General features: G+C 45.5%; 1 protein-coding gene across 3 annotated transcripts in view; it reads left to right on the forward strand.

Moving 5' to 3' along the window:
- Window positions 1-26,000, forward strand: part of slc24a3 (solute carrier family 24 member 3) — a 119,206-nt gene that overhangs the window by 69,047 nt on the left and 24,159 nt on the right. For all 3 annotated transcript variants that reach the window (XM_061837687.1, XM_061837688.1, XM_061837689.1), the window contains exons 3-6: window positions 21,000-21,076; window positions 23,983-24,057; window positions 24,163-24,247; window positions 25,050-25,153. In XM_061837687.1, the coding sequence (XP_061693671.1) occupies window positions 21,000-21,076; window positions 23,983-24,057; window positions 24,163-24,247; window positions 25,050-25,153 (341 nt within the window). The remainder of the gene's footprint in view (window positions 1-20,999; window positions 21,077-23,982; window positions 24,058-24,162; window positions 24,248-25,049; window positions 25,154-26,000) is intronic.

Raw genomic sequence — 26,000 nt, forward strand, 5'->3', positions numbered from 1 at the left:
AAAGCAGGGTGAGTACTTTTTACTTGGAAAGATCACGAGTAATATCATTGTCTTTATAAGTGAGCAGGTGTATTCATTTGACTTGGCTCGTAACAGAACCCAGTGCCCTGTCTTGTAAGTCTGATGCGATACAAATGGGCAAATAGACATTTCTCTTCCATGACTTTGTGCATTTACATATCACTAACCCGACTCTTCGGCATAAAACATTCTTCATTCAGCAGGTCGGTAATACACTAATAAAGTGAAAGTTGTTCTCCTGCAATGTACAAAGCACTGATGATAATGAAATCAAACTCAGAGAAGATACTTCTCGCTCCCTTACCTTCGAACGTACAGCCTTGTGTTTGTTGATATTGTCCACACTTAGTTGAACGCTGGCTCTTACGTGAGCCTTAATCCATCAGAGATACTTCCTCAACTGTGTTTTAGGCTTTGGAAAACAAATCAACTGGGGCCCTTGTAAACTAGCAGGATATCTTTCATCAGAATTGCACGTTCCTCAAGCGCATCTGAGGACCATTTTGTTCGTAACATTAACTTTTCCAAGCGCACGCAACCAATAACCAGCATTGCTTGTGGGACATGACAATAGGGGCGGGTCAAGACAGGGGTTAAGACAATGCGGCTATCTTATTGGCTATTGTTGTATGAGTGATTGACAGGTAGAAAGGTCCATTGTCAATTCATTGATGAAAGTTAGCAGTGGATGGTCTATACCTTCCTTAAATATGTAGAGGGGAACAGTTTTCAATTTCAAGATAATGCGTACCACGGGGAAAATGACCGTACGCATTTAGATATATGGACAGACTAGTCTAACATTAGAACTTAGATCAAGCCAAAGTAAATCACAATTTCATACTTATTACAGTTAGATATTAAAACATTACCTGTGTTATTGTCACGTCCCATCAGAAACGAGAGTAGGACCCAAATGCAGGAACTCGGAAGACGCAAGGTAGTTCAAGAAGAGACACGTTTATTGTATGCAGAGGACGGGGATCGAGCGGGCAGTCCGGTGCAGCAGCGGTAGTTGGGGCGTCAGGCGAAGAGAGTAGATGAGCGGACAGGCAGGAGTCGGTACACGGGAGAACAATCAACGCAGGCAGAAGTATCAAGGAGTCAGGCTTACAGGGTTGGTCGGAGAACAGACGAAGGTCGGTACACACAGGTTCAATCAGGGATACGAGAGTGCTAGAACGGGACATAAAGCTCAACGAACTGGGGGAGGACCAGTCGTCACCGGGTCCTATATATACAGGGGATGATCAGCCCGCATGAGGCGCAGGTGTGTGCCTCCCAATTAGCGCAGCCGCACGGGCACCCGCACAGCTCGTGCTGAAGCGGCAGGATCATGACAGTTATATCCCAGAAATGTTTTCAGTTAAACTGAATTTCCTTTCACTAATTATGTTGAGGACTTTCAATGTAAATGCGCTCACTGCACGCGAAGAAGCTTTGAACATGCACTTTTGGCATAACTCAGGGCCCTGGCAAGCCTTTTTTCATCATTAGCCATTTTTTTAACCAAAATAAATTTTCATTAGCCACTTTTCTATAATCATAGCCAATCACATGCTGGTCAAACTGCGGTCTACTAACATGACTAATACTCTTGTTCTTCAGGTTACATGCATACAAATAACTTTCAGACGTAAATGTGATACAAGGAATTATATTTTTAGTGGTAATTGAATCTAATAAACATTAAGAATGACAGAGATGTGTCATAAAAATGAAAAAGTTTCTCAATCCTCTTCTATTCTCCTGACTGCAGAAAATAACATCACTGTTCAACATTAAGTTTTTGCAGGATTCCTGTCATAAAGATTCTCTTCTTTTTACTGCTCACCCATTTACAGAATCTTGTGTCAAAATCAAACAATTCTTCTTCAGTTCCTTCAATTTTAATGATTAACAGTTCATTTACACTTTCTGTTCCGAGACATTTCCTTAAGGACGTCTTTACAATGTTATGCCGGCTGAAGCCACCTTCTACATCACAAGTGTCAAACTCAAGGCCTGGGGCCAGATCTGGCCCGCCGCATCATTTTATGTGGCCCACGAAGGCAAATTATGAGTATGAACTTCCATGATTTTTTTTTTAAATCTCTACCAAAATATCAAATTGTCATATCATAAATGATAATGTTGAGATATTGCAAGCATTATTGTGTACCCGAAAAGCAATACTTTGAAAACATATTAACCTTGATTTCTAATTCCAAAACTAGCACATAAATTTTACGTATAAATATGATGTAACTGTAACTTCCTAACATGCTCCGTACTGTTAACTTGCAATTCCTGTTTCCGGGTGGATAATGATTGGTTAGGAGCAGGCTTGTTTAGTTAACGTTTATGAAATGAACACCTAAGTTAATGTCAAGACTACATAAAATAAGCAACGTCTTTCAATATCTATTTTTTCTACTCCAAACAAATTTTACGTGCATGATTTTTCGTGGTCGACTGTGCAGATTCGAGAGCACGAAGGTACACGAGCGCGGTCGCAAGAGACACAATAAAACTCCCTCTGACAATCTCTGTACTTTTCCACTAGCATCCTCAAGGCAAATAATAGATCTGTGGTACTCTTTCTAGGATTGAAACCATACTGTTCCTCACAAATATTTACTTCTGTCCTGAGTCTAGCCTCCACTACTCTTTCCCATAACTTCATTGTGAGGCTCATCAACTGTATTCCTCTATAGTTCCCACAGCTCTGCAAATCACCTTTGTTATTAAGAATAGGAAGTAGCACACTTTTCAGTGTGTCATCTTTTTCCATCTCTCCTGCATCTTCCTCTCTAACACCAACTGCCCTAATGTCTTCCCTCACAACATCCATCAACCTTCTCTTTGGTCTTCTTCTCACTCCTTTGCCTGGCAGCTCTATCCTAAGCACCCTTCTACCAATATATTCACTCTCTCGCCTCTGGACATCTCGTATTCTGTGAAAAAAAGTTAGTTAAAAACTACACAGCCACCTCTCCAAATTCCCTCTATACCCCCACAGGACCAACTGGCTTTCCATTTTTCATCCTCTTTAGTGCCTTTCAAATTTTTCGCCTTACCATTTCCTGGTCCATCACACTTGCCTCTTGTACTCCTCTTTCTCTCTCATTTTCCTTCCAATCTATATCCCTCTGTCTGGCCAACCTGTAGAGATCCTTTTCTCCTTCTTTTGTGTCCAACCTGTTGTACATGTTGTCATATGCCTTTTGTTGAGCTTTTTCCACCTCTACCTTTACCCAATGTCGCATCAGAATGTATTCCTTTCACCTCACTTCAATCCTCTAAGTGTCCCACTTCTTCTTTGCTAACCTCTTTCCTTCGATGACTTCCTGTATTGTGGGGTTCCACCACCAATCTCTTTCTACCAAACGAGGTGCAGGTGAGGAGGCTGATTTCAGGAGCAGACACACGCGAGGCAGTGGCAAAACCATGCCCCTGACATTTATTTATTTTAATATAAGAAATGTAAATGTTTTGGAGAAACCAGGCCTTCATGAGGGTTGTTAAGTAGAGCCTGTTTATTGTTTACATTATGTGTGTGTGTGCATGCATGAGTATGTGTATTTGTGTCACAACAGTTGCTACAATGTGCTTATTGTAGAAGAAGGAAACACCATCTGGCATCTGCATGACGAGTGTTTTTCCGCACTGTTCTTTAAAGACCGAGATCTCCCGTTACGCTTTTAATGATGTATAGGATTTGTCAGATTCTACTCTCTTTCTGTCTGTGTTTGTATCAGTGCCACACAACTCTTATGTAATGCTTGTGGTATTATGCAAGCGGGTTTGGCTGACTGTTGTTGGTGTCCCTGAAGTGACAAGCCGTCCGTCTCTGCTTGGGTCCATCTATGTTGATCTCACGAAGCTCAGGGATTTGGCAGCTGACTTAACCCCCACATGCCAGATTTATTTGTTTTTTTTTATCACCAGGGCTGCAACTTCCAACTATTTGGACAAATTATTCATTCTTAAAATCCATCCATTCATTTTCTGAGTCACTTATCCTCACAAGGGTCGGAGGGAGTGTCTGTAGCCTATCACAGCTGTCAACGGGCAGGAGGCAGGGTACAGTCTGAACTAGTTGCAAGCCAATCGCAGGGCACATAGAGACAAACAGCCTCACTCATAATCACACCTAGGGGCAATTTAGAGTGTCCAATTAATTAATGTTGCATGTTTTGGGTTTTTTTGGAATGTGGGCGGAAACCGGAGTGCCCGGAGGAAACCCACGCAGGCACGGGGAGAACATACAAACTCCACACAGTCGGGTTCAGGATTGAACCCGAGACCTAAAAACTGACCAACGCTTTACCAGCTGATACACCGTGCCGCCCTTCTTAAAATGATTTATTAAATATTTTGATGATTAAATTCTATCAATTAAGTTATCCTGTCTCTTATTTGATACCTTATGTACGTTTATTGATTTTTTTTTTTATTACATGTGGCTTGTTTAAGATATTTGCTAAACACATTTACTTCTTTAAATTAAGAAACTAAACTTTTGTCTGCAAACAATAGGCGGTGCACCATTACAAAAAATTTCACGCTGTTATTTTTTTGTGTAAAAAAAATAGATCCCAAGTTAGGCACTGTACAAAAAGTGAACTGTGGAGCAAAAGAGGTCTGTCAGCATCAACATCAATTCTTGTTTATTTTTTCCAGTCTTTAAGGCCGGGAGCCGATTTCATTTCATTTTCTTTTTTTAAAAATTTGGAGGTTTCAAGAAATGTGTGGGCCTACACAAAGATACTGAAACACTGTGGTAAAAATTTTACACCAAGTATCACCTAAAAAAATACTTAGCCTCCAAGTGCCATCAAAATGACCGAAGTTAAAATAGCAAAATTTTCGGTGGTAATAGTAATAGCAGGTAGCGTTTAGCAAAAATGAGCCAGAGGTTCTTTTTTCTAAAACATACGTATCCTGAGTAACTTTATCTAAACGAAAATATTTGTTCAACTGTACCATAAAATGCATATCTCGTTCGATGATTTTACCAAAAATATAAGTATTTCTGAATTAAAATCTTTCAAACTTTGACCTACTTTCCTGGACCTGACAAACACCCCCTTTTGTGATGGCTTACCTTTGATGTCACAACGAGGCGACCTGTTATTGTGTAACTAGCTTTTTCGCTTGTAGACCGCTTGTTGACGCTGAAGAAAAACCCATTCATTTCGAGAATTCCTCAGTGATTGTAAGCTAAAACCAATCGGTAACAATGGTGAAGAAGTGTGTGGTTCAGTTTTGTCGTAATTCAAATTATTCTGGTCACAGTTTACATTATTTTCCCAAAGACCCAAGCCTCAGAAGACATTGGGTCAGGTTTGTCCGAACGAGAGCTAATTTTTCCAAACCCAGTCAGAAGCCTGTCATATGCAGTGAACATTTCACCCCAGACTCTTTTACTCATGGACTCATGTCTGAGATGGGTTTTAAATGTTAAAAAAAATATATACCTGGATCAGTGCCTACCATACATCTAGTTCCGACACCTGAAGAGATCAGTGTTGCTAAAGGAAGCAAACGCGAACTTGGATCAGCTGCTGAACCTGGACACGGTCCGACAAACTCAGAAGCGAATGAAGAATTATTCTTCATAATCCCAAATTATCAAGAAGTATTTATAACGCCAAATCGACTCATTTGAGAGGAATGCATATTAAAAAAGTAAAATAAATAATCATCTGTCAGAGAGGTTTACGGATGTAAGCGTGTGGCAGGGATACGGTTCAGTTTACGGAGGAGACTTCTCACTGTACAGTTTTTTCCCCCAATCATAATTAATGAATGCGAGTTTGAGTAAAACCAGGGGTCATTTATTTCAATATTGGTATTTGTATTGAACAAATCTTAGTGGGTCCATCACTATGTGGGATTTATTCCTGAATGATCCAGCAACAAAGTATTTGTATGCGTCCAGACTGTTCTGTGTCAATCTCAATGATTTACTCACCAGATACATGTGTACAGGTATATCCAGTTGTCCAAGACAAGCGGAAGTCCAGTTTCTCATCGGCGAAAACATCGACTTCGGCATTAAATATGGGGCCTCTATGCCAAGTGTCTCTAATTTTTCCACGTACCTTCATTTATTATTAGCTTCTAAATGTTTAACGGTCTCAGACAAACCCTGGATGTCATGTTACTGACATGGTCCTGCCGGTCCCAGCCCTGGCGGTGCAGGTCCCCTGCACACCTGCGCCTCATCAGGGATAATTAACCCCAGTATATATAGGACCTAGCGGACGGTCTGGCTTTGCCATCTTTGCCATCCATGCTTCCTTCCCGCACTTCCTCATTCCTGATCCTGAACCCTTGTGTACCGACCTCAGCCTGTCCTCCGACCAACCCCGTAAGCTTAACGCTCTTGATACTGCTGGGCACTCTGACTGGCTCTCCAATTTATGACCTTGGAACGAATAAAGATTTTCCTTGAACTGCCTCCCTGTCTACCGAGTCGTGCATTTGGGTCCGCCCTAGCGTTCTGGTTATAACAGCATGATATGGCCACGAACCCATCCGCCGCTCTCGACAGATACAGCGCAGACGCCTGGCCGAGCAGGAGACTGTTTTTCAGGTGACCAACCAGAGTCTTCTCAAGATCTGTGCCCAATTAGAGCCATGGCTAGCTTCTCAGGCTAGTGCTGCTAACGTCACGTCGACGGCGCCCGCCTCAGTTCTTACCTCAGTCCAAGGTCACTCCGACTACCCCACCAATCGCGGAGTGTCAGCGGTTCAGGGCCACACCTCTCTCCCGGCCTGAACGCTTTTCTGGTGACACGGGGAACGTCAAACCCTTCCTTTCAAACCCTTTGTCATATCCCACATGACGGGAAGAGCAGAGGCATGGGTCACAGCAGAGTTGAGTCGTTACTCTGAAACGTGCCACTCCTGGACCTCCTTCGTATGTGCCATGATGCAAGTTTTCCAGTATGCATCGCCAGAACGCGAAGCAGCAGCGACATTGAATATGCCACGACAGGGGCAGCGTCGTGTGGTAGATTATGCTATCGTTTTTCGCATCAGAGCAACTGAAAGTAGATGGAATGAGAATGCGCTTCTCGATGGCTTCTTCTAAGGGTTTCACCACAGATCCACAGTTACCTCATTGCAGTGGATCTGCCTACCTCCCTGGATTCGCTCATCACCCTATCTCTCAAGATTGACCAGAGGCTAGTGATCCAGGGACAAGTGGACACGCTACTAGGAGGAGAGCAGGGCGCGTCTGCCCTACCGGTTTCCCTTCTGCCGACACCCGAAACCGCGAGTAGCTGATGCAGGTTGAGGGGCTGGATGGTCTGGCAGAGGAACGACTGTGACGTCGACGAGAGGGCCGATAAGCAGTAAGGTGTGTCTCTGGGCTCCAAAAGAGAGGAATTTACAAATCACGCCAGTCAACTTACAGGATGCCAGAACTATTAGCAGTGCCATCCTGTTATCGGGACCTTAAGGAAGGATTTTCAGAGGCAAAGGCCAAATCCCTTCCGCCGCACCGTGCATACGATTGTGGTATCGAGTTGTTGCCTGGCACCTCACACCCTCGAGGGAGGCTCTTTTCATTAACAGGACCGGAACACCAAGCCATGAAAGAGTACGTGGAGGAGTCCCTGGCGGCACTGGCTGGAGCAGGATTCTTTTTCGTCAAAAATAAGGACACCTCGTTATGGCCCTGTATTGATTACCGGGGACATAATGACATCACCATCAGGAACAGGTACCCCCTTCCCCTAATTGCCACCGCATTTGAGTTGCTACAAGGATCTTCACCAAGTTGGATTTACGAAATGTGTACCATCTGGTACGCATCAGAGAAGGGGACAAGTGGAAGACTGCCTTTAATACACCAACAGGCCACTACGAGTACCTGGTGATGCCGTTTGGCCTGACTAACGCACCAGCGGTGTTTCAGAACTTTGTGCTATGTGCTACGGGAGAGACTGAACAAGAATGTCTTTGTCTACCTCAACGACATTTTGATCTTTTCTCCGGACGAAGCTTCCCACATCGAGCACGTGCTGCAGCAGCTTCTACTATGACAGAACCTCCTTGTCAAGATGGAAAAGTGCGAGTTTCACCGAACTTCTGTCACCTTCCTGGGATTCATCTTGGCCGAGGGACAGATTCGCATGGATCCAAGTGAGGTCGACTCTGTTTTCCAATGGTCTACTCCCACCAATCGCATGGAGGTGCAGAGATTCATCAGATTTGCCAACTTCTACTGCAAGTTCATCAGGAACTTCAGTTCCATAGCTGCCCCCTTGCACATCCTCACTTCACCCCACAATTCATTCGAGTGGGATGTGACCTGCCAGGAGGCCTTTGATAGACCTAGGTCGAGTTTCACCACAGCTCCAGTCCTCATCATGCCAGATCCAGAGAGACAGTTTGTGGTACAAGTGGATGCATCGGACATGGGAATGGGAGCAGTACTCTTCCAGAGGTGTGCAAGGGATGGAAGACTTCACCCGTGCGCCTTCTTGTCTAAGAGACAGTCTCCAGGAGAGTGGAATTATGATGTGGGTGATTATTGAGAATGAGAATATGAGTGAATGAATATGAGAATTATTAGCGGTCAGAACAGTTCTGGAGGAATGGAGGCACTGGCTGGAGGGATCACAAATGCCATTTCTGGTCCTTATGGACCATAAGAACTTGAAGTACCTGAGGGCCGCCAAGAGATTGAATGCTCGCCAAGCCAGGTGGGCACTCTTTTTCACTCACTTCTAGTTTACGCTGTCCTTTCATCCAGGCTCAAAAAATGGCAAACCGGACGCACTATCCCGGATCCATGAAGGGGAGCGAACGGAGTCCATGAGTGTTCCTACACTTGCGGAGGCCTGTTTCGTGTCTGGGTCCACCTGAGAGATTGAGACACGGGTAAAAGAGACTCTAAGGGACTCTCCGGCCCAGCCGAATGTCCTTCCAGCCGTCTGTTCGTGGTACCCTCGCTACGAGGAGACGTCATTGATTGGGCCCACATGAACAAGACCGCCTGTCGCCCCGGCATGGTGAAGACCCACTCAGTAGATGAACAACGGTTTTGGTGGCGAAACCTGGGGAGGGACGTGAGGGAGTATATCAACGTGTGCCCGATCTGCATGGCCAATAAGACCTGTCGCCTGCGACCAATAATGAGCTACAGCCGCTACTAATTCCCTCTCACCCCTAGTCACACATTTCTCTAGACTTTGTTACAGGTCTACCCTGCTCTCAGGGGAACACAGTGGTACTCTAAGTCATCGATCAGTTTTCTAAGATGGCTCCCAAGATTCCGTCCGCCAAGCAGACTGCGCAGCTACTGCTAGACAAAGTCATCCGCTATCATGGCCTGCCAGTGGATGTAGTGTCGGACAGAGGACCGCAATTCGTCTCTCGATTCTGGAAGGAGTTCTGCACCCTCATCGGGGCAAAAGTAAGCCTCACTTCAGGCCATCACCCAGAGTCCAGTGGCCAAACAGAAAAAATAAATCAGGATCTGGAGACTGGTCTACACTGTCTGGCATCGCATGATCACAGCACTTGGAGCCAGCACCTCGGATGGCTGGAATATGCCCACAACTCTCTGCCTTCCACTTCCACAGGTATGGTTCCGTTGCACATTGTTCATGGCTATCCTCCCTCTCTGTTTCCATCTGTGGCCACCGACTCCACGGTGCCATCCACATTGGCAGTGGTGAGACGCTGCAAGTGGACCTGTGAACTAGCCGAAAAGACACTACTACGCATGGGCAGCTCCTACAAGTCTGCGTCAGACCTCAAGAGAAGAAGGGCACCAGCGTTCAATGTGGGACAACGCGTATGGCTGTCCACAAAGGAATCTTCCGCTGCAGACAGAGTCATGCAAGCTAGCTCCCAGGTTCGTGGGTCCCTTTCTTATCACCACCATTGTTAACCCTGTCTCTGTTTGCTTAAAGCTTCCCAGATCGATGAGGGTTCACCCCACGTTCCATGTAAGCCGGCTTCGACCAACTCATCCATCGCCATTAGTCCCCCATTCATGCTTCGTTCCCGCGCTTCCGGGTTCCTGATCCTAAACCCCTGTGAACCGAACGTTCTGGTTATGACAACTATAAGCCATATTTTCGTTGCGTCTCAATGGAATTAACTTGCAACAATGCTTTGTTTGACTGGCAATTTGGCAAGCTACGTGATTTTATGATGTATATGAACAAGCTCTATACCTGGCTATTGACAAGTGCAGGCAAGCTTATGTGTGCAGGGTTTTTAATTTTACTGAAATTCTACGTAGTCTTAAAACAAACAGTATTTTATACTAGTCACTCACAGAATATTTTATAACTGCTAACTAAGGTAAATTCTCTTACTCACAAATTTGATTGCATACTTCCTTGGGAACTTGGTTGTCGAGTAAGCAAAAACTGCAACGGTTACCAGCATTGTCTGGATTTATGTGGGAGAAAACAGTATTTGTAGTACTTTGAATTAGATCAGTGAATTAAGCCTTTTCCTTTGTTATCACATTGTCTTATGGCGATTTTATCAACATGTGTTGCTTTAAAACCTCATCCAAAGTACGAAGAAAGGGCTGTTGAAATGAATTGAGCTCTCCAGGACACCTGTTTTCAAATTATCAATAACAATTTCTGCACCATGAAATTGATTGAAATAAACCTGTACTTTATTTATACATTTTTTCCCATTTTATAAACTTTGAACATTACTTTTCTACATTAACTACAGATGTTGCATGAAGCATCTTCTGCATAAGAGATTGACATTGAACCAGCAGACGCTGAATCTCCATCTTTTATACTTTCCAAAAGTTGCCAGACTGAAGAAGTGACTGTTCATGAGAAACCAACACATACAGTTAAGAAAATAAGTATTTGTACAGCCTCCTATATTGCAAGTTCTCCCACTTAGAAATTATGGAGGGGTCTGTAATTTTCATCGTTGGTGCATGTCCACTGTGAGAGAGATAATCTAAAAAGAAAAATCCAGAAATCACACTATATGATTTTTTTCAACCATTTATTTGTGTGATACAGCTGCAAATGAGTATTTGAACACCTGTCTATCAGATAGAATTCTGCCCCTCAAAGACCTGTTAGTCCGTCTTTAAAAGTCCACCTCCACTACATGTATTATCCTGAATCAGATGCACCTGTGTCAGGTCGTTAGCTGCATAAAGACACCTGTCCACTCCATATAATCAAGAAGACTCAAACCTGTTACATGGCCAAGACCTGTCATGCTCCTGGATTCCAGCCAGGGCTGGGCGTGGCCAGCTAATCTGAAGGTGCACACCTGCGCCTCATGACCTTTGATTAAGACCCAGTACATATAGGACCCGGGGGACGACTATTACTCTGCTAGATCGTTGCCTCTCATGCCTCGTTCCCGCACTACCGTACTCCTGACGTCTACCTCCCGTGTACCGACCAACGCCTGTCTCCCGACCTACCCCGTAAGCCTGCCGTTACTGATCTTGCTGCTTGTTTGGACTGACTCCCTGGTAACCGACATTGGAACGAATAAAGGCTTATTCCGCACTGCTTACCTCTCACCTGAGTCGTGCATTTGGGTCCACCCCCGAGTCTCGTCCGTGACAGAACGATCTAGCCCAGAACATGGACCCAGCCGACTCTGAAGCCATTCGCCGTGCGCTGCAAGTGCAGGGCAAACGCCTGGGTGAGCAAGAGGCTGCACTCCAGGGTATGACTCACCAGATCCAGGAGCTCTGCCAAGCCTCCCAAGCTAGCGCGGCCGCTCTTGTGCCTCCCCGTGCCACCATCACTCCGCTCTCTCGACCAGAGCGGTTCTCAGGCGACTCCGGTAACGTCAAGCCCTTCCTGGCGCAGTGCGATCTCCACTTTGAGCTGCAAACTTCCGCTTTTCCCACGGACCGCTCCCGGATCGCCTTCGTCATTTCCCACATGACAGGGAGGGCGGAGGCATGGGCCACCGCCGAGTGGAGCCGTAACTCAGAGACCTGCCGCTCATGGGCGAGCTTCGTCTGCGCGCTCACCCAGGTGTTCCAGTATGCGGCTCCGGAACGCCAGGCGGCATCGTCACTCATGACAATTCGCCAGGGGCGTCGCCGCGTGTCCGACTACGCCATCGAGTTCCGGATTCGGGCTGCCGAGAGCCGCTGGAATGAGGAAGCCCTCCATGACGCGTTTTACGAGGGACTGTCCCCACCTCGTGGCCATGGATCTTCCGCCTTCGCTTAACTCCCTCATCGCATTGGCCCTCAAGGTGGACCAGCGCCTCACCGTGAGACAGATGGAGGGCCTGAGGGAGGAGGAGAGGGAGAGTCGCAGTCCGGTTGTTTCCGCTTCCCGGCCACCCGTGTTGTCAGCTTCACCAGAAGCCATGCAAGTGGAGGGGCTTGGCAGCTCAGCGGAGGAGCGCTTACGTCGGCGACGAGAGGGACGCTGTTTTTACTGCGGGCGTTTGGGACACTTGATCGCCCGTTGCCCGACTCGACCAGGGCATTCTGACATCAGGATCGCTACTACGGGGAGTGTGCAGTACACCGCGACGGGGTCAGGGAGGTCCCTTCTTCACCTCACCTTGGGAACGGACTCCCGTTCATGCTCTGTGACGGCTTTCATTGATTCTGGGTCGGAAGCAAATCTGATAAATCCCCGCGTGGTCGAGGAGCTGGGGGCAGCAACCTTTCCCACGCAACGTTTTCGTCACGCCTATGCCGCCAACGGCAAGTTCCTTTGTCGGGTTACACATCGCACTCAGACGCTACGTATGAGCTTTCCGGACGCTCACTCGGAGCGTATTAGCTTTCATGTCTTCGACGCACGTAGTAGCGACATCATCTTGGGCAGCCCGTGGCTCAAAGAACATAATCCGCACATAGATTGGGCCACGGGTCAGATCAAGACTTGGGGAGAGGACTGTCTCAGTCGCTGTGTCGCTGTCCGGAGAGACAGGGGTATTCAAGTTGCGCTGGTTCGGCTAACAGAACCTAGTACCGCCCTGGACCTGACCGCAGTGCCCTCCTGCTACCATGACCTACGGGAGGTCTTCTCTGAATCTAAAGCAAAGTCTCTGCTGCCACATCGGTCATACGACTGCGCGATTGAACTCCTGCCAGGCACCTCTCCTCCCAGAGGGAAACTGTTCTCTTTAACCGGACCAGAGCATCAAGCCATGAGGGACTACATCGAGGACTCGCTGGCAGCCGGAATCATTCGCCCCTCATCCTCACCAGCTGGTGCGGGGTTTTTTTTTGTCAAGAAGAAGGACTCCACGCTGTGACCCTGCATCGACTACCGAGGCCTGAACGACATCACAGTCAAGAACAAGTACCGTTTGCCGCTTATCTCTACAGCATTCGAACTCCTCCAGGGAACCCGGATCTTCACCAAGCTCGACCTGCGCAGCGCTTACCACCTGGTGCGGATTCGGGAAGGGGATGAGTGGAAGACGGCATTCAACACCCCCACAGGGCACTATGAGTATCTGGTGATGCCCTTCGGACTGACTAACGCTCCGGCCGTCTTTCAGAACTTCATCAACGACGTGCTTCGGGAGTTCCTGAACAGATCTGTCTTTGTTTAGCTGGATGATATTCTCATCTTTTCAGCAGACCTAACCTCTCACATTCAACAAGTCAGAGAGGTGCTCCGGCGTCTGCAGCAGCACCAATTATACGTGAATATGGAGAAGTGTGAGTTCCATCGGGCATCCGTGTCCTTCCTAGGCTTCGTCCTGGCTGAGGGAGAGATACGGATGGATCCCGGGAAGGTGGACGCGGTGCTGCGGTGGCCTACCCCCACCAACAGGAGGGACGTACAGAGGTTTCTGGGATTTGCCAATTTCTATAGGAAATTCATAAGGAACTTCAGCTCCGTGGCCGCTCCTCTGCATTCGCTCACCTCGCCACATAACCTCTTCGACTGGTCCGGGACCTGCCTTGAGGCCTTCACCAGGCTCAAGGCAAGTTTCACTACTGCGCCCGTTCTCATTATTCCGGACCCAGATAACCAGTTTGTGGTGGAGGTGGATGCATCGAATTCAGGAATCGGAGCAGTCTTGTCGCAGAGGAGTCCCAGGGATGGAAGGATCCACCCATGCGCGTTCCTGTCTAGAAAGTTGACCCCGGCAGAGAGGAACTACGACGTGGGAGATAGGGAACTGCTGGCGGTCAAGAGCGCGTTGGAGGAGTGGCGGCACTGGCTGGAGGGCTCGCAAGTACCGTTCGTTGTCTTCACGGACCATAAGAACCTTGAATACCTGAAGTCTGCGAAGAGGTTGAACGCCCGTCAGGCCAGGTGGGCCCTATTTTTCACCCGCTTCCACTTTAAGGGGTTTTTCCGCCCAGGCTCCAAAAACGGCAAGCCGGATGCACTCTCGCGGGTCCACGAGGGAGGGCGCACGGATTCAGGCGCCGCTACTATCCTGCCAGCGGGGTGCTTCGTGGCCGGTTTCACCTGGGCGATCGAGTCGCGGGTGAAGGAGGCCCTGGGAGAGACACCGTCACCCGCGGATTGTCCGTCGGGCCGCCTGTTCGTCATCCCATCTCTGTGGGGAGACGTCATCAACTGGGCCCATACCAACAAGACGGTCTGCCACCCGGGTATGGCGAAGACACGTTCAGTGGTCGAACAAAGGTTCTGGTGGCCTAACCTCAGCAAGGACGTAAGGGAGTTCGTCAACGCCTGCCCGGTGTGTGCTGCCAATAAGACTTCCCGCCTACGGCCTGTTGGTGAGTTGCAACCCCTGTCCATCCCCTTTCGTCCGTGGTCACACATCGCGCTGGACTTCGTCACCGGCCTGCCGCCTTCTCAAGGGAACACAGTGGTGCTGTCCGTAGTGGACCGTTTTTCCAAGATGGTCCACTTCGTGCCGCTTCCGAAGATCCCGTCGGCCAAGCAGACAGCCCAGTTGGTATTAGACGAGGTCGTCCGTTACCACGGCCTACCCCAGGACATCGTTTCGGACAGGGGTCCGCAATTCAGCGCCCATTTCTGGAAGGAGTTCTGCAACCTCATCGGCGCTTCAGCAAGTCGGACATCGGGTCATCACCCAGAGTCTAACGGCCAGACTGAGAGGATTAACCAGGAATTAGAGACCGGTCTTCGATGTCTGGCATCCAGGGACCAGAGCACGTGGAGCCAGCACATCAAGTGGGTGGAGTATGCCCACAATTCTCTACCCTCCACTTCAACAGGTATGGCTCCATTCCATGTCGTGCATGGCTACCCTCCGTCCCTGTTTCCTCCACTGGTCACAGACTCCGCAGTTCTGTCAGCCCTGGCCGTGGTGCGACGCTGCAAACGGACCTGGGAAGCAGCTCGGAGGACGCTGCTGCGCATGAGCAGCGCCTACAAGGCCGCAGCAGACCGCAAGAGAAGGGCCGCACCAGAGCTCAGAGTGGGACAGCGAGTGTGGCTCTCCACCAAAGATCTACCGCTGCAGACGGAATCCCGCAAACTTGCTCCCAGGTTTGTTGGCCCGTTCCCGGTTTCCAAAGTTATTAACCCGGTCGCCGTCTCGTTGAAACTGCCCAGGTCGATGAGGGTGCACCCTACGTTCCACGTCAGCAGACTTCGCCCGAATCGCACGTCGTCGCTGGCTCCTCCGCTAAAATCCCCCCCGCCCCCCCGCATGGTCGACGGTGGGTTGGTGTATACTGTGCGCCGGTTGCTGTCTTCCCGTCGCAGAGGAAGGGGGTCCAGTACCTGGTGGACTGGGAGGGATATGGCCCGGAGGAGCGCTCTTGGATCCCCTCCCGCTTCGTCGTGGACCGCTCCCTCATCAGGGACTTCCACGCGGCTCACCCTGATGCGCCTGGGCCGTCCAGAGCCGGCCGTTGAGGGGGGGGGTACTGTCATGATCCTGGATTCCAGCCAGGGCTGGGCGTGGCCGTCTAATCGGAAGGGTCACACCTGCGCCTCATGACCTCCGATTAGACCCAGTACATATAGGACCCGGGGGACGACAGAGACTCTGCTAGATCGTTGCCTCTCATGCCTCGTTCCCGCACTACCGTACTCCTGACGTCTACCTCCCGTGTACCGACCCAACGCCTGTCTCCCGACCTACCCCGTAAGCCTGCCGTTACTGATCTTGCTGCTTGTTTGGACTGACTCCCTGGTAACCGACATTGGAACGAATAAAGGCTTATTCCGCACTGCTTACCTCTCACCTGAGTCGTGCATTTGGGTCCACCCCCGAGTCTCGTCCGTGACAAGACCAAATAGCTGTCCAAATACTCCAAAGACAAAATTGTACAACTCCAAATGGCTGGAAAGGGCTACAGAGAACATGCCAAGCAGTTTGGTGAAAAAAGGTCCCTTGTTGGACCAATCATTAGAAAATAGAAGAGCACCTCCAAAGTTTACAAAGTAGCTCTTTTTATCCTCATGGGACCTGAACCATTTAAGGACTCTATTTAGTCCTACCCACATTTCTAACCTGTTTGGCTCTATATTGTGATCTACGATATCAAATGCCACTCTGAGATTCAATAAGACCCACATTGACATCTTTCCTGAGTCAGTATTCAAACTTATGTCATTTAGCAGTTTAATAAGAACAGATTCTGTATTATGATTAATCCTGAAACCTGATTGAAATTTCTCAAAAAGTCAATTTAATTCAAGAAATTTCTAAATTGAATAGAAATAACTTTGGCAACAATCTTGGCTATGAAAGATAGACTAGAGATGGGCCTATATGCTAACATGGAAGTGCCCAGTGTTCTGTCTTTTTTTAACAGCAGCTACTTTAAGAGCTGTAGGAAACTCACCAGATTGAAGTGAGCAATTGATTATTTGTTGCAAATCAGCTAGCACTGATTTCACAATAGTTTTGAAAAAGTCAGATGGTATTGAGTTGCGACAGCCCATTGATGGTTTCAACTGCTGAACACATTTCTCTACAGTTTGTGGGTCAACTGTATCAAATTGTGACATGGTAATAGAGTTTTCCCTGGATGGCTTGAGATGTAGTATCATTGTATCATTTTGCTGATTTGTGCTATTTAACCTGATAGATTTTAGTTTTTCACTAAAATGGGCAAAGTCATTGCATTTATCAGCTGTTTCGAGTTCTGGAGCTTTCTGTTTCAGGGGGGTTGTGAGCTTGTCAACCACAGCAAACAGAGTACAGAGTATTGCTGTGAGTCTTACTGATCATTTCAGAGAAGTCTTGCTGTCTTCCCCCTGACTAAATCTTGGTTGAAATTACAAAGACTGTAGAGGTCAAAGTCAATTTGAAGTTTAGGTTTTCTCCAGTTGCATTCTGCTTTCATAGAATTGTGGTGAATTAGAGCGAAATAAAAAAATTGGGGCAAAATTAGCTAAAAAAATAAAATGAAAAAATAAAAAGTAAAAATTTAAGACTCAGAATCTGCCATACCATGCACCAGAAACCATTTTGATCCAGGTCATTCACTGTCCCTAAAAAAAGGCAGTTTTACATACCTATCACCACCAAAGGGTGCTTACGTTGACATTTTACATTCAAGTCCTCCGTTATTGTGCTGTATACAAAATAAACTGTAGTATGCAACTTTAGATTTTATATTTCTTTTATAATTTGCTAGTTGTATGATTCTTTGCATTTTTTAAAAAATATCTCAGCAGTCTTTCCATATAATTTAATTCCTTTTTTTGTCACTTAAGTTCCACCTCATCTTGTTCTGTCATCTTTGCTGATGACACCTTCTACGAAGTGACAGTCCTGTGATGTGGCCACACAATGCAGATTGCATGTGCCATTGCCTGACTCACGACAACTTGGTTATTCTGAGAGAGAGAATGTCACTGCACATTTGGTTGCTATCATGTTACACAAGCACGTAAACACTCACAGACACCAACATACAGCAAGTTAAGTAGGTACACAGTGAGGCAAATCCCAAATGCACACACAAACATAGACACAGAGAGTTGGTCATGCTTGGCTGGAGCACCTTCTAACTCACCTGCCCGTATGCATGTAATGGGAAATGTGCATGTGGACCATGTGGTGTGTATAAAACATATATAACGATACCAAGAACTCAATATTACGATTGTGAAGATTAAGAAAAATAAGATTAACCTTTGAAAAAAAAACGCTTTGCAATTTTGAAGTGATAGGAAAATGTTTGTTTTTTTGAAAAATCTATTCCCAAATCACGAACTACAGTGTCTCATTCCAAGTAACTGTAATGCTGCCTACTTGAAAATCTTTTGGAGTTTGTATGCTCTAACCCAAATACACAACAAAACATTTTCCAGCTGGTATTTTCAATTTATTTCTGGACCCCTACCTAATAAGCTGCATCTGAATTAGACTGAATCAAACTACAGAAATCCATCCATTCATTTACTTTCCCGCTTATCCTCACGAGGGTTGCGGGGCGTGCAAGAGCCTATCCCAGCTGTCAACAGGCAGTAGGCGGGGTACACCCTAAAGTGTTTGCCAGCCAATCGCAGGGTACTTCGAGACAAACAGCTGCACTCACAATCCCACCAAGGGGCAATTTAGAGTGTCCAACTAATGTTGCATGTTTTTGAGATGTGGGAGGAAACTGGAGGTTCCGGAGGAAACCCAAACAGACACGGGGAGAACATACAAACTAAACACAGGCGGGTCTGGGATCGAACCCAGGACCTCAGAATTGTGAGGTCAATGCTTTTCAGCTGATCCGTGCCGCCTACACAAATCATAAAAAATAAATAAATACATAAATAAAAACGTTTGGTATAATCTGGAAAGAGGTTAACACAAAGAAACTGGAATATTCTCTATAAATCATTGATATACACTTCCAATAAGGCTAGCACGTTTTGTTAAACATTAAAACAGAATACAGTGATTTGTAAATTATGTTCAACTTGGGCGGCACGGTGGATAAGCTGGTAAAGTGTTGGCCTCACAGTTCCGAGGACCCAGATTCGATCCCGCCCCCGCCTGTGTGGAGTTTGCATGTTCTCCCCATGCCTGCATGGGTTTTCTCCGGGCACTCCGGTTTCCTCCCACATCGCAAACACATGCAACATTAAATGGACACTAAATTGCCCCTAGGTGTGATTGTGAGTGCGGCTGTTTGTATCTATGTGCCCTGCAATTGGCTGGCAACCAGTTCAGGGTGTACCCCGCTTCCTGCTCATTAACAGCTGGGATATGCTCCAGCACTTCCCACGACCCTCGTGAGGATAAGCAGCAAAGAAAATGGATGGATGGATGTTCAACTTGGGGTTATGGTTAATTGCAACTGTAATTGTAATTAAATAAAGTCCAAATTGATAAACAAAAATGCAAGGAATTTAGGGATTTCATTTCCAGTCCATTTCCATTCTGGGGCCAAGCTCATTTAAAATGGACTGATGCAAAGTAGAAAAGTGTTTTGTGGTCCGACCAGTCCATATTTCAAATTGTTCTTGGAAATTATGGACTTTGTCTTCATCGGGCCAAAGAGGAAAAGAACCATCCAGACAGTTATGCCGCAAAGTTCAAAAGACAGCATCTATGATGGTGTGGGTCTGTGTTGTTGCCAATGGCATTGGTAAGTTTCACATCTGTGAAAGCACTGTTAATGCTGTATGTACAAATTTTGGAGAAACATATGCTGCCATCCAAGCAACGTCTATTTTTTATGGACCCCCCCCCCTGAACAAGAGACACACTGTCAAAAGGCTGTAACAACCAATTAGAATGCATCAACACATGCAGCACTGTCAATATCATTGCCCCAGTCATTCAGTGTGCCTAGAACCTGAGAAACAGTTGAGCCATATTTTCAGAATCAGTGCTATTTGCTAATACAGGAACTGATTATTCTCAAGGAGGGTTTCAAGGACATCAGAAACATTAGTTTGCAGAACTGAACTTGTTACTCAGGGGAACCTCACATGATTATAATTTTCAATTTTCAATGATAGACCTTTTTTTCTGAACAGGTACTGCTTTTGCAATTTTCCATAAACCAGTAACCTCACTTGTCACAAAAAGGCGTTCACATATAGAAAAGCTAATAAAAATAGGAAAACACATCCTCTAGAATAGAATAGTTTTTTTTTGTTGATTTTGACAATCCTGCCACTTTTTTTCAGTAAAATATCAGTTGTTAAATATCTTGACTTTTTCACAGTTATCCAATATGTCTTGACTCAGAAATTATAACCAGAATGTCAGATTTAGGAGGAAATTGGGAATTTATAAAGTTAAAAAAAATTTTGGGGGACATTCCATGAGGTCATGAGTCATTCCTCAGCCGAATGAACGTCAACATGCTGCAGTTTGTGAGTCTCATGCAACGCTGATTGCTGTGCGTGCTTTGGAGATTTACAGTATTCTTTATAGTTTTGATTGGAATGGAGCATATTTGTAGCATTAGGCCAACTATACTTGCTTTAGCTTATCGTACAAAAAAAAGGCACATACAGTAGAAACAAACATTTGAATGTGCTAATTTAATTTGGACCACGTCAAGTGATTTGGCTGAGAAAAATTCATCATCCCAATCAGTTCTCCCAAATTCATTCCTAATTTAAAATTAATTGCATAATGGGTGAATATGATGTTTTTATAAAATGTTATTTACCTGGACTCATTTGGGAAGCAGTTGTCTGAATTGGAAGGCTGTCGGTGTGTCTACCAATTTCCAACTTTCTCACTTGCCATGTTATAGTATCGAACATGATGAATGTGATATCTAACTATCCAAAAAGTGTTGAGTTAAACTTTGAAAATGTAAAACTTTCTTTCAATTGCATTTTTACCTCTGGTTAGATAGTTCCATAACATCCTCTCAAAAGAGCTTGCAACAGAGATCAACCAGATAGAGCACCAGTCATGCCTTCACAGAAAGATCCTGGGCTCCTTTCATTTTCATTCAAGACTTTGATCAGGGCTTGTTAATTGGTTCTCATTTATTTGTTTTGTGGTTGCTATACTGACGAGATATTTTCTGACAGTAAGGATAACATCTCTCTTTTGATAATAAATGGCTTGTTTCCCTCCATTGATTGATTTCTTTTCTATTTTGTCTACAGCGATTCACGAGTTCCCAAGAGATTACTTCACGAACCAGGAGCGCATTGATGGAGCCGTGGGACTGCATGTCCTCTGTGTAAGTGCCTCGTGAATTGTACAGCCGCTACACACAGTTGTGTCCTACAACCAAGTAGGTTTTTTTCTTTGTATACAGTAGATCATTTACAGAGATATATTAAAACACTTCAAGTTTCAAAGATATTTACAAAACAGCCTGTTCTTTAGAAATCAATTCCAGCATTCCCACTTCCAAGGGTTTTACCTTAATTAATATTTAAGAGATTGTTTTTGAATGGATTCACTCTTCACACATTTCCAAAAGACCTGGTTCGTCATGAAAAATGGATTGCACAGGTGCTAAGGACGATTCCTGCTGTGGTCATGTGACCATGGTCAGGAGACAAAGGGGAGCTGTCTTCTGTATGTGGAGGTCGTCTGCAAGGGGTTCACTCTTCCTTCTCTCGTTGCAGAGCTGAGCTAGGTGGTGGGAACAATAAATCGTGCTTTTTTTTCCCTTCTCACACTCCCATTGTACATGCTTCGGAGTCCCATCTCACTTATCCATCAACTCGCACACACACACACACACTAAGCTTGGATAAACAGAGTGTGAATATCGTGGAAGTTGTTACTGATAATTTCAGAAATGTGTTGCTATCTGGACTTGACTAAAATTTGACCTGAGAAAACTAAAAGTGTTTGACAACTGTCTCCAGCACTTCCTTCGTTGCCAACAAATTAACCCTTCACCAGCGATACCAACTTTGTGCCCTCTCCACTATTCTCCTTCAATGTCACCAGTAGTAGTTTGGTCACACCACCACCTCTGGTGATCTTATCTGGGAAGTCGTGCAACCATCCCCCTTTTCAACCTGGCAAAGGCAAATGAAGACATTGGCAACCACACTCAAGGATGACCATCAGGTTTTAGTGACCCGGAAATTTTTCAGCCTACCCCAATGGAACAGGTTTTGCTGACCAACGGATGTGAAATAGCGCAAATTCATTGTGCATGACTGCATTTGTTCAGAACATCATCAAGGCCAGTTAAAGATACCAGCTTAGCCCGGACTGATGGAATGACACTTCAATAGTCACAACAACAACCCCTTGGTGGTATAAGGGCTGCGATCATCAGGGAGGATGCCAGTCAGGGATGTCAGACCCAAACATATTATGACGGAATGCCTGAAACATCTAGCAGAGTATGGTCACAAGGTTTTCAACTCTCAGCTCTGGTAGAGCTTTGATCATTTCTCTGGGCAAGAAGGGACATTGAGTCCGACTGAGGCCAGGTTACATGCCTCCAATGTTGAAAGGAGCTGCCGGGGGCATTGTCATGCCGCTGCCTCATACCCATCTGCTCCTGGCAGCAGCCTCCTCACCTGCGCCTGGTTGATGTTAATTGTGTCATGCATGTAAACCCCGTCTGTCTTGTCATTGGTTGCCAATTCATTGTGTGTTTACCTCTTTTTTTTTTTGACAAGATTCTTGTATTTAGTGTATTTGCTTTGTTGCCACATCCGATCGTTCCTGTGCCCCATCGTCAAGTCTTGTTTTGTCATGTGCCATGTTTTTGCCTTGAGGTAATCTAACCTCATTTAATTTATTTTAACCTTGCCATTTCACCATGCATTTTTGATATTGTCAGCGTTTCGACTGACTACCTGTGCTTTTACCTCTGCCTGGATTAAATTTCCATTGTAATCCACGGACCTCCCTTGGAGTCCTGCATTTGGGTCCTACTCCTTGTCCCTGCTCGTGACAGGAGCAGTGACCATAAGAAGGTAGGCGTCTCTCAAGGCAGTAATCCCCGAACCAATTGGTGCACACCAGTGGTAAGGAATACCATCAAAGCAAAGCAAATTTATTTCTATAGTCCATTTCATACACAAAGTACCTAAATGTGCATCATATGATTAAAATAATTTGCCTAAAAAGACAAAAAATTATTGAAAAAAATGTTAATTAAAAAAATAAATAAATATCATGAACAAGTGAAAATACTCTTAAAGGCATGAGGAAAAAAAGGGATTTTTCTACTTGGATTTAAGAATTTCACAGTTGGGGCTGACGTCACCTCTGTTGGCAACTTTTCCCATTTGTGTGCAGCATAACAGCAAAATGCTGCTTCACCATGTTTGCTTTGAATTCTGCGTGCCACTTTTTGACCTGAGTCTGTCGATCAATTCTTTCATGTATTCAGGACCTAAACCATTTAGTGATTTATAGACCAGTAGAATAACTTTAAAATCTATTCTTAAGCTGCCCAGTGAAGTGAAGAAGAGCAGGCCTTTTTGGCCAGTGGGACAGTGGAAGCAACTGATGTGTTCTGGCATAGCAAGCAAAATGCGGTATTGGCAGCTACTTAACAAAAGGCCACCGTAGCCATCACCTTTCAGGCCTCCATGAGAAAAATGAGATGGCTGTTACCCAACTTGGGGGACGGGATGTGTAAGTTTGACAGGCTGTGATTGCCATGCACATCAAGCCATATTTTTAAACCGTACTAAAATGGAAGTGTTTCTTATTGGGATAGGCAGCATACCAGGTACATACTGGGCATCTCACAATCCCTTCAAATTCCTTCATATTTGGCATGTTTATGGGCCCATTCTGTTGCAATCTCCTACGGTCTGACTTGCTGCACATAACTTCAGAAGGGCTATATGGAGGGCTTATATGTTCACGCAGCCACAGCAGGCCCATTTGCACAAAACTGAAGTGCACTGTAATATTCCTGTAAATGGTTACACTGGGTTTCAGTTGAAGGAATATTGGATTTTAACCTGATCCTTGAAAACTGATCTAATAGAAACTTCAAAGTAAATATTGCTTGTGAGTGAGGAACACATGTTCCCTTCTACTGTATACCCGCAGCACAGTTAGATGCTGCCTAAAATGCCACATAATGTTGTTAGATTGGTAAAGTAATTGAAAGTCATGACAAGTTCGTAAGTGTGTGTATGTGTGCATTTGCAGGCAGTCTATATGTTCTATGCCTTGGCCATTGTGTGTGATGATTACTTCGTCCCCTCGCTAGACAAGATATGTGAGGTAATCGACACTCATTTATCTCCACTTTAAAGTGCTTTTCAATGTTAATGAAACTTTAACATGGTGATTTGTCCTTCCATATCACCTTTCTTTTTGTCTCACTAGCGTCTTCATCTTAGTGAGGATGTTGCAGGAGCGACCTTCATGGCTGCAGGAAGTTCAGCACCTGAATTGTTCACCTCTGTCATAGGTGACCAATGCACACAAAATAGATGCTTTCATAACAGCAGACACCAAAAACCTTTTTATTGCACCCATAAAAATCAGTAAATCAATCATAGTCGGATCATGGAAGATTATTACACAACACACAGATAGCAATGTAAGACTACAGAAAATGTTTTTCATGGGTACTTCAAATTTTTCAATGCATGCACATGCACATGCAATACTATAGTACAAATTATAAATCATATTGTAATTAGGGCTGAACGGGGGATGACTGTTTACCACATTTGCCTCACAGTTCTGAGGATAGTTCTGAGGACAGAGGTACTAATCCTGGCCGACCAGTATGGAGGGTGCATGCTCTCCCCGTGCCTGTGTGAGTTTTCTCCAGGTACTCAAGTTTCCTCCCACATCCCAAAAACACGAATGGTAAGTTAATTGGAGACTCTAAATTGTCCATAGGTGTGAATGCAAGTGTGAATGTTTGTTTTTATGTGCACTGTGATTGGATGGCAACCAGTTCAGGGTGTATCCCGCCTCTCACCCAAAGTCAGCTGTGATGGGCTCCAGCACGTCCACAACCCTAGGAACTAGTGGTACAGAAAATGGATGGATGTTTGATATAATTTACACAAAAGGATGTCCAGCTCTCCTTCAAGGTAGGAAACCTTTAGTGATACAGTAAATGCATTTCCTGTCCCTATGAACAAGAAGTTCAGTGAATAAGTAATTTTTTTAAAAACTACATGGCAAATTATGAATCCCTGTAATTGAATAAAATGTACTCATGTCCAGTAATCACTGGTTGTGTATATGTTTTGCAGGAGTATTCATTACTAAAGGGGATGTTGGGGTCGGCACAATTGTGGGCTCAGCTGTCTTCAATATCCTCTGCATTATTGGAGTATGTGGGATATTTGCTGTGCAGGTAAAGAGCATTTGTGGTCGCCATAAAAGATTTCTTTTGTTTTACTTACAAATGCGTAATGATTTGATTTGGTTAGGGGTTTAGCGCCATTAAAGTTCAAATCCTATATTCACACTTGATGGCGATCAAATAATATAAAAGCTGGCATTTCTGTCAAATAATATAAAAGCTGGCATTTAGGAATGATGGGACGTACTGTTCCAATGTTTTACCGCCGTTGTCGAGTAATCCTAAAACTGTTTTGTGTAGCCCTTATCAAAGATTTTTTAGAAAGCTTGATATATCGGGTGTAAAATTGGGTGAGGGAAAAACCCCTTTGCAAGAGTGGAGTATGTTTGCAGGAAACAGTGCCTAAAGAAGGGACAGCGGGTAAGTCGCATTGACAGCTACTTTTTGAGAAGCCGGTTGAGTCAGTGGGCAGAAGTTCAGCAGACACACACCACAGTCTGCAGGACTGTCCCAGTGGAGGCACAGGAGACCAACCTGGACCCAAGCCACCACTACAACTACAACTACAACCAACCACAGAGATGAAGATCCAGGGGCGTAGACCATTGATCAAATGGCCAAAGGCCTGTGACAAGGCTTTGTGGAAGAAGGTCAACATGGATCTCTGTAGCATTTTGGAAGGGATTAGATGCACCAGTACAAAGAAGCTGGAAAGGATGGGTGATCTCATTTATACATATGGGGCGGAACAATTTGGAGTGGTGGAAGGCAAACAGGCTGCTCCAGCTTTACCCCAAAAGTCCAGAAGGCAGAAAGAGATAGATCGCCTGATCAAGGAGAGGAGGCAGCTGAAGAAGTTCTGGAGGAAGGGCACAGAGGAGGAGAGGGAGGGCATAAA

This window comes from Syngnathoides biaculeatus, chromosome 12, assembly GCF_019802595.1.
Source record: "Syngnathoides biaculeatus isolate LvHL_M chromosome 12, ASM1980259v1, whole genome shotgun sequence".
Taxonomy (NCBI): domain Eukaryota; kingdom Metazoa; phylum Chordata; class Actinopteri; order Syngnathiformes; family Syngnathidae; genus Syngnathoides; species Syngnathoides biaculeatus.